The sequence below is a fragment of the Pithys albifrons genome, chromosome 8, assembly GCF_047495875.1.
Source record: "Pithys albifrons albifrons isolate INPA30051 chromosome 8, PitAlb_v1, whole genome shotgun sequence".
NCBI classification, from domain to species: domain Eukaryota; kingdom Metazoa; phylum Chordata; class Aves; order Passeriformes; family Thamnophilidae; genus Pithys; species Pithys albifrons.
In genome coordinates, this window is record NC_092465.1 from 16,959,189 (window position 1) to 16,968,456 (window position 9,268).

At 56.8% G+C, this 9,268-nt stretch overlaps 1 protein-coding gene across 3 annotated transcripts; it reads right to left on the reverse strand.

The window, feature by feature from the left end:
- Positions 1–922: 922 nt before the first annotated feature.
- Positions 923–5,763, reverse strand: LOC139674969 (gap junction gamma-1 protein-like). Of its 3 annotated transcripts, none has more exons than XM_071562050.1 (3): positions 5,678–5,763; positions 2,007–3,202; positions 923–1,878 (listed from the first exon to the last, which is right to left on the reverse strand). In XM_071562050.1, the coding sequence occupies exons 2-3, from the start codon at positions 3,175–3,177 to the stop codon at positions 1,871–1,873; spliced, it is 1,179 nt and encodes a 392-aa protein (XP_071418151.1). In that variant the 5' UTR covers positions 3,178–3,202; positions 5,678–5,763; the 3' UTR covers positions 923–1,870. The 3 variants fall into 3 exon arrangements, with proteins under 3 accessions (XP_071418151.1, XP_071418152.1, XP_071418149.1); XM_071562051.1 differs by lacking the exon at positions 5,678–5,763 and adding an exon at positions 5,446–5,556; XM_071562048.1 differs by lacking the exon at positions 5,678–5,763 and adding an exon at positions 5,439–5,556.
- Between the last annotated feature and the right edge of the window lie 3,505 nt (positions 5,764–9,268).

Genomic DNA, 9,268 nt, shown 5'->3' on the forward strand with positions numbered 1-9,268 from the left:
GGACATGGCAGGACAGGGTTAGGCACAGCCTCTGGCAAAGGCACAGCTTCTGGCAAAGGCACATTGCCCTGCCAAAGCCAGGTTGCTGTCTGCAACCAGATTAGCCCCCATCTCTCCCCACCTGCTCCACTCCCTCAATTCTACCCCTCCCCAAAGACTGGGGTTCTGCTCCTGCTGCAGAATTCAACAGCCACCCTGTGCTCCAGGCAGGGCCAGACTACCGCAAGATGATCAGGATGTGTCTGGCCAAGCACATGCTGGGACTCAACACTGGCAGAGCTGACGGCACGCATGGCACCACAAGCGAGCCCTCTTCCGGCGGCACAGCTTGTTGGAAAGCCTAATGGGATGAGTGAAATAAACCTGTTCTCTTTACTGAAGCAGTGTGGAAATTCCAGCTTCCAGAGGCAGCCATGGAGGTGGCATGCGGTTGTGGAGTGGGATGCAACTCCCTGGGGGGCTTCCAGATGGGGAAGTGAGGAGATGGACAAGCACTTAGAGGCATCCAGCTCTGATTTGGGATACCAGAGAGGGGACTGGGGTGTGCCGGGTGAAACTGCCATGGCATGTCTGGGTTTGATCCTGCCCCAGGCAGAGGAGCACAGGGCAGAGCAACATCCCTTCTGCTCCAGGCAACATGTGGAGGAATGGGGGCGGCAGGACGGGGATGCATCAGAGTGGTGGGAGGATGGGGAGGCATGGGAAAGCCCCTTACCCTGCCCTTGAAAGGGATGGAGCCAAATAGGAATGTGGCCAGAGCGATCCCTCTCCACCAGGCCGATGATGAAAGCTGCTGCGTCACAGCAGGAACAACTGAGTCACCCCGGGCAGTGGGGAGGTCCCAGAGCACCCACTGCAACCCCCGGCCAGCCACATTCCCTTCCCACCCCTTCCTCCCGAAGGACCGGATGCAGCAGTTAAGTAAAAAACGTCTTCAGCCTTTACTAATATAGATATAAAAAAGAGGAAATAAAACAGAGTGACAATCATTTCTAAGTAAAAACAACTCTACAAAAGTTCCCCTGTGACCCAGGCTGAGATGATGAGAAACGCTCCACTGGCTCCTGGCCAAGCTGAGCTCGGGGCACCACGTCCCCACACTGTGGGGCCAGGGTCTGGCTCTATGTGGGGGGTCCCAGCCCCGCAGGCAGAGCAGAAGGAGAAAAGATTTGGTCCAAGGGCAACCTGCCAGGACAGGGCGGAGGCAGCAGGAAGGACAGCCCCTGACCTCTGCACAGACATTTCCAAGCAGGCCAGCCCCACAGCTCACAGCCCTGTGCCAGGATGCTGCGCAGCACGGCCATACTGGCACTTTCCAGTGGCACTGCTGCAAAGGATCCCTTCTGTCCCCTCCACTTCAAGTGTAATGCCAGCCCAGCACTCTGTCCCACAGGTCGGCCCAGCCAGCCAGACCCCTTAGCCTGCTTTTCTAAAGCCCCACACATCAGGGGCAATAGCAATATTACCAGCATCTCCCACACATGCACAGCACTGGCCAGTGCTGCAGCAGGTGGTAGCTAGCATGGGGGGCACGGGGAGGTGTGAGGACAACATGCTGCGGAAAATGGGTGTGGGAGGAGGCAAAATAGATGGTGGGGCACAGGCCCAGAACGGAGAACAGGATGGAGTATAAAAATGCCAGGGTGCATACACTGATGAATTTATAAAAATGTACAAAAATAAGATATTCCCTTTTTGAAAATTAAGTAGGAATGAACCCCATGGCCCCTGACCCCTCCACTGCCCACCAGGACAGGGTTGCCCAGACTGTCCTGCTGAGCAGGCACGTGGCATCCTCCACCTTGCGCTCCTGTTCCATGGTGGTGGGGGCAGCCACTCCGGCAGACACCACCGTCATCCCTGGTGGCACTCACAGCCCTGTAGGGAGCAAGAGGCAGGTTAGTGCCCACCACAGGTGGAATGGCATCCCCTCTCTGGGGGAGCCTGGGAGCAACCCTTCATGCCCCCACCCCAGTCATCCACATCCATCTCCCTCCCCAGCTCACCTGTGGTCCGGTCGGAGGTGGTAGTCCCCTTCTCGTGGGCAAGGTTGAGGCGGTTCTGCTCGGCAGCAATGCCATTGGCCTCAGGACTGCTGCTGCGGGCAGGGCTGGGGGGCTGCGGTGGAGGCTGGAGATGGAATGCCACCTCCAGGTGCTCCTGGGCCAGGCGCAGGTGCTCACGAAGCCGGTCCAGCTCATGCACTGGGGGAGCCCCGGCCAGAGGGAAGCGCCCCTGGGCCAGGCTCTCCCGATAGTCCAGCTTGCCGTTGGTCAATGGGGCTTGTGGCAGCTCCTTCTTCAGCGAGTGGTAGGTAGGGGGAGCACTGGGGGCTTTCTTGGGATACCGTGGTGCAGGACTGTCACCAGTTGGGAGCGGTGGGCCACCAGAGTGGCTCAGGGCATCGCGGATGCGCCCCACACCAAGGTGCAAGAGCTCACAGAGGTTGAGGAAGAGGCAGAGCCCACTGACAGCATACATGATGAGGAGGAAGATGGTCTTCTCGGTGGGGCGGGAGACAAAGCAGTCGACAGTGTGTGGGCAGGGGCTGCGGCTGCAGACGTAGGAGGGACTCACCTCAAAGTGGTACAGCAGGTACTGCCCAAAGAGGAAAACCATCTCCAGCAGTGAGCGGCACAGCAAGTGCAGGACGTAAGCACGCATCAGCCCATCCTGCTTGATGCGGCGCCGGCCATCATGCTTCTCTCCACCCTCTGGGCTCTTCTCCTTCTCCACCTCAATCTCCTCAAAGATCATGGGGTCTTCTTCATTATCATCTTCTGCTTCCTCATAATCCCTCCCAGCTCCTCGGCGCACCACTGGCATGCGTGCCCGCCGGGCAGCCGGTATCCGGCGCCGTGAGGACTCAGGCATGCGAGCAATGCGGTGCATGGCAAAGCCCAGGTAGAGCACCGATGGCGTGGCCACCATGATGATCTGGAAGATCCAGAAGCGGACGTGGGAGAGGGGGGCGAAGGCGTCATAGCAGACGTTCTCACAGCCCGGCTGCTGTGTGTTGCAGACAAACTTGCTCTGCTCGTCATAGTAGATGGACTCACCCCCCACGGCTGTCAGTACGATGCGGAAGACAATGAGGACAGTCAGCCAGATCTTGCCCACAAAGGTTGAGTGATTGTTGATCTCCTCCAGGAGCCGTGTCAGGAAACTCCAGCTCATCCTGGCTAGGCAGTTGACTCAAACACTGTGGGGAAGGGGCAGGCAAACAGTCTCTGCATGAATCTATATGCACTTTACCAGCACGCTCCAGTCCACCAGCTCCTGCTCCAGCTCCCTCCTGCTCCCTTTCTTAGCACCAACATCCCTTCCCTTACCCACAGATCCACAAACACAGCCCTGCTCAGGCAGCCATCTCCCCAGAACTCTATCCCCTGCTAAGTACTCTTTCCCTATGCTCCCATCTGCATCCTGCTCCCGCCCTGTCACCAGCTAGGTAGGTGGAGGGAACCCGGGGAAAGGCTGGGACATCCTGGTCCCCTGCAGGGACACATCTAGGGGAAGAGTCAGCACAGTCACAGCCAGGGTAAACACGTCAGCACAGGGCAGCACCAGCTGGGAACTGTGAGGGGATAGGCAGGCGCAGAACCACCTCCTCTGCCCCCATTTGCTATCTGGCCCTGGGCAGGTCCCCAACCCGTGCCACACCCTGTGACAAGCACCCACACCCTCTCACAGGGGTCCACAGACCCCTGGAGGAAGGCAACATGCGGCAGCTCCACTGGCCTACTGCAGCTGCCAGTCCTGAGCCCTGGCTGAGGTGGGATAGCCTGAGAAGCATTCCCCACCATGTGCTCATGAACCAGGTGTTCTGCATCACATAAAGCTCTGCCCCAAGTGTGAGGAGAGATGTAGCATCACTCTGTCCCTCCAAACCTCTATCCTGTGCCCTCTCTTCTGCAGGACCTCCAGCCTCCAAAGCCCACAGTGGCCAGTGCTCAGAGCGGCCTGAAGCCCGATGGCAAGGGCTGGCAGGGGGGATGGAACAGGAGGCAGGACAGCGATAGCAAGGGGCAGTGTGGGGCAGCCAAGGAATTGCACAAAGCCCTGACAAAGCAGCTGACACCAGAGATTGGGGAGGAAATTGCAAGGACCACATTGCATCTCCCAGGCAAAGGAGAAGACACAACAGGAGACACCCACTGCAACTTGTGGTTGCAACAGCTTGTGCATGAAATGATGCACAGGCAGCAGGTGACAGGGCTGCCCAGGGCAAGCAGAGGGGATGTTTCCCCATAGAGCCCCCAGTCTCCTCTGCCAGCTCCATCCCATCATCTCTGGCCAGGGCATGTCCCTAAGGATGATGGCTGTCACTGCACTTATGCCCCTGTTGTCCAGAATAAGAGGATCTTTCAGGCTTAACTCTGCCTGCCTCCTGATCAACTCCACCTAAACAGCAAAGCCCTTCCAACAAAAGCATCCATGCTGAGGACACACTTTTGCTGACAGCTTAGTGGCCAGTAGAGCATGCTGAGCTGTGGGAAGTGGCACAGGCTGGCACCAGAGACCCAAACCTATGCCACAAGGGCCACCATCCTTCTGTGGTTAAAACACCCTGCAAGATCTCACTGCTGCCCCATCCCACGAGGGCCCTCTCCCCTGCCACACCACTGAAAGGAGGATGCTTTGTTCCTCCTTTAGCCTTTGCCTGCAGTGGCCCACTGCCCTGGTACCAGGGTGAGGGGTTGGGGCAGAGAACAAGATGAAGAGACCACGCACAAGGACAGCCCTGGGAGACGGTAAGCACATGGAAAGCAAAAGCACATGCTCGCAATGCCACGGTGGCCATGGAAGAGTGACACAGGGACGGCCGGCAGCATGGAATGGCAGCAGCAGTGGGCATCTTGGGGCAATATAGAGCTGCCGACAGCATCTTCCTCACATGGGGCAAGTGGCCAGACTCCAGTTCTTCCAAGGGGTACAGCTATCCAGGGTCTCCTGACCATGATGGGACTCAGGACTAGCGCCACGTACCTTGGCTGGGTGCTACATCTACATCTCGGCCCTGCTGACCGCATTCCCCCCACCGGGGGCCCTCAGTCACCTCCACCCCTCCCTGCACTGTCCAGGGCCCCCAGTCTCTCCTGTCCAGGAGCACAGCAGCAGGCATCCCATCTTGGGGTTCACTGGTCCCTGGTGACTCGGGGAGCCCTGTCCCACTGAGCCCTGCCATTCTCGGGACCCAGACCCCAATTCCAGCCTTCCTGGGGTTCCCGGTCCCCCTGGCTCCACCCCCCGGAGATCTCAAGCCCAGCTGCCCCCAGCCCTGCCCGAGACCCTCAGCCCCTCGATCGTCTCTGCCCGCGGCCCCAACCCACGCCTGGGGCTCTCGCCTCTCGGGGCACCGTCGTCTGCCCACCTGCCTCCCCCTGCCCCACCGTCCCGCGCCTTTTCGCAGCCCCCCGCTCCTCGGCCCCACTCACGGCGCACCGGGACGACTGGCTCCCGCCGGCAGCGGCGGACAAAGCGGCGGGGCGGCGCGCCGCCGCCTCCCGCCGAACAAAGAGGCCCGGGGCCGCGCCGCCCCGCGCCCGCCCGCCAGTGCGTACCGACCGCCCCGCTCCGTACCCCCGCCCCGCTCCGCTCCCAGCGCCCCGCTCCGCTCCCAGCGCCCCGCTCCGCTCCCAGCGCCCCGCTCCGCTCCGCACCGGCAGAGACGGACCTGGGAGTTCTGACTGAAAGGAGGCTAAATATGAGCCAGCAATGTGCCCAGATGGCCAAGAAGGCCAATGGCATCCTGGTCTGTATCAGGAATAGTGTGACCAGCAGGACGAGGGAAGTGATCCTTCCCCTGCACTCAGCGCTGGTGAGGCCACGCCTTGAGTATTGTGGTCAGTTCTGGGCCTCTCAGTTCAAGAAGGACGTTGAGGTGCTGGAGAAGGTCCAGAGACGGGCAACGAGACTGGTGAAGAGACTGAAGAACAAGTTCTATGAGGAGAGGCTGAGGGAGCTGGGGTTGTTCAGGCTGGAGAAGAGGAGACTCAGGAGAGACCTTATTGCTCTATACAACTATGTGAAAGGGGGTTGTAGCCAGCTGGGAGTCGGTCTCCTCTTCCAGGCAACCAGCAGTAAGACAAGAGAGCAGTCTTAATCTGTGCCAGGGGAGGTTTAGGTTAGATATTAGGAAGAAATTTTTTTACAGAGAGAGTAATCAGGAATTGGAATAGGCTATCCAGGGAGGCAATTGATTCTTCATCATCCCTGGAAGTTCTTAAGGTGAAACTGGATGTGGCATTTAGTGCCATGGTCTAGTAAGCACAGTGATTGGATCAAAGGTTGGACTTGATGATTTTGTAGCTCTTTTCCAACCTGGTTAATTATATGATTTTGTGATTCTTTTCCCACAGTCACCACTTGTTTTCAAGTGCTTCCTGGTCTAGCCTCCAACCTGGCTTCAATCTCAGTCATCCAAGCAGTTTGTCAGCGGTAAGGGATCTACGTGACCCTTTGACTCTGGTGCTCACTGTGTTAAGAACAAGCCCCCATTTCACTAGCTTCACGTTCAGCTGAGGAGTGTGACCCCTGAGGCACTGCAAACTGAAGCCTTTGTACCTAGAATGAAGCTGCTTGCTGGGCTGGGGTTAGGCACCGCTGCTGCACCATTTTTGCACAGCACGGCTCAGCCCATTACTGGGCTGTGGGGCAGAGCTTGCCTTGGGAGGCCAGGCCCAGGGGCTGATGTTACACAGCCCATGGACAAGCATTACTGTGCTTGTCAGCATCTGGTCATTGGTGTCAGAGCCCTCCAGCTTCCCTGTGATGGTGCTCTGGGTGTTCCTGGGCTCTACCCTTTTCTTGAACTTGCGACACCCCAATGCCCACAGAGGCATCGCCCTTTCAGCCTTGAACAGAGGGCAAGCCCACATCATCCAGGAAAGGAAAACAGTGGATGAAGGGTGTTGTCTACCCGCATCCCTTCCCACATCAGCTGAGGCTGACAGAGCATCCCCTTCCCACATCAGCTGAGGCTGACAGAGCATCGTGGGAAGGAAGGATGTACAGACCAGCAGCATTATGGGGTCTGGCTCAAAGATCAGCTTTGCAGAGGAAACAGGAGCACCATTATCAACTGCAAAACCCAGGACCAGCTCTAAACTACTGACTCTGTGGGGCAGAGCCATGTCAGGGCAGCTGCATAGCCCAGTAAGAGCAAGGGAAGCTGGTAAGAGATGAGACAGTGGCTGAAGGGGAATGTAATTGCAGAAATAAGAAGAACATCCACTTCTGGAACAACTGCTACAGCTTAGGAGGTACATGGCAAGAGCTTGCACAAGCAGTTCTTCCTCACTGCTCAGCCACAGTGCTGCAATGGAGGCACCCTCTAGGACTCCACTGCCAGCTTCTGCCTCAGTTGCCAGACACAAGGGTACAGAGAGGGTGCAGGGCCCAGTTTGGTTCTTGATAGCAGCCTTGGTTTCTGCTTTGATCAATACACCAGGATGGACTGTGCCCTCCTATGACTGCCTCTGCTTCCGGAGACAGTGGCACTGAGGCAGATGGTAGGGTTGGGCACCTTAGGTATGTTTGCTATGGGTCAACATGGACCATGCTTGGCTGGTCCTTGGCAGTGGGGTGAGGAAACCAGCTCCACACTCCCTGAGCAGGGTCATGAGCAGGCAGCAGTGCAGGTAGGCAGCATGTGTCCTCGGCAGCAAACATGCTCTTTCCATGTTAAACAGCTTGTCTGGCACTGGGACAGGGAGCAGACAGGTCTATTAGGGACTGTTTGTCCTGGTACAGGATAGCTCCATAACCAGCTTAATAACCTTCTGATAACAGGCAGAGGCACGCTCCTTTGCAAGAGCATAAAGGGCAATGACTGTTCTCTCCAACACAGGCTGAGAGAAAGCTGGGATGGCTTCACAATAAAGTCCCTTTTCCTTTTACCCCTCCCACTTGATTATGCAGCACAGTGGGGGATACATGGCAAAGCCTCTGCTCACCTCTCTGGTGGTAGGGTCTCCTTCCAGGTTCCTGGGTGCTGACTTCTGCCAGCACCACACATGGCACTTGAGCCCAGCCTGTGTTTGCTGCTCTTTCTCCAGCAGTCAAGCTGGAGGGCAGCCCACAAGGAAGGGGTTTACACAGGTCCTGGACACTGCTCCCTATTCTGGGTAAATGGCATTGGCTCCTTGAAGGGATGAAGCTGCCCAGGCAGGTTCTTGAGCAATGAGAAACATGTGCCCTTTGCTGCTACATCTTCTGTCCCCTGAAGACAACACCAGCAGGGATATTCAGCTAGAAATAAATGACGAATCACTCCAGTCACACAGTCTGATTAGAAACAAGGTTTCACTAGTTCAGCATAGTGCAAGGGGGCTGACAGCTAACCCACAGGCTATACATGCTGAAGGCAGTACTAAAGAGGCATAGAGACGCAGCAGGAAGCACCAAAACCTGTGACTGAGACATCACTTTCATCGATGAGTTGAACAAGAGTAAGGCAGGGGGGGTATGTGCCCATGGAAATGTGGTGGCAATGGCCAGCCTGAAGCCTGAGCCCACAGCAGCCTGTCTCTAGAGCCCTGTGGCAACCCCAGCCTGGGCAATCCTCCAGCTACACATACCTTGAGAAGAGATGGCTCTAGGCAGACACAACCAGGAAAACACTGAGGTTCAGACCAACCTTGCTCTGTGCTAGCAGCTGAGCACCAGAGCCAAGTACACCAAGAAAAGGAGAAGGGAAGAAGGGGGAAAATCCACATTGTTTGAGCACAGCGGGGGGACAGCATAAAGACAGATGGGCAGAAGACATGTGCAGCTAGTTCAATAGATACCCCACCTTTCTGCAAACCCCAGCTCTACTACACACCTCCAGTCAGGGCTGCCTACAGTGCTGGAGAGGCAGTGTGTCAGGGGAACCACTGCACACACGCAGCTGATGCAATGAGGCCAGTTAATGTAATCACTGCACCCACTGCAAGAGGCCCTACAGCAAAGCATTGTGATCACAGAGTAACCACAAGAGGGTTAATCTGTAATAACCAGAACAAAATGCTACAGGAAAACAAAGTAAGTGTTCCATGAAGAGGCAGGAGACAGGTTGCGGCAGTGCATGCGAGCTTCCCCGTCAGTGGCTGAAGGAATGCAGGACAGGGAACTGTTAACAGGACCAAAAGGCTAGTGCTGAGCTGAGAGCACAGACCAGCACAGACATAGCAAGGAGCAGAAGCAAATGAGAAGTCACTTCTGCAGTAAGAAGCGAGAAGAGCTGAGAAGAGCTATGGACAGGCACACCAGCCAAACTTTTGGT

Coding starts and splice junctions, on each gene's coding strand:
- LOC139674969 (XM_071562050.1), bottom strand. CDS start 3,177: ATGAGCTGGAGTTTCCTGACACGGCTCCTGGAGGAGATCAACAATCAC.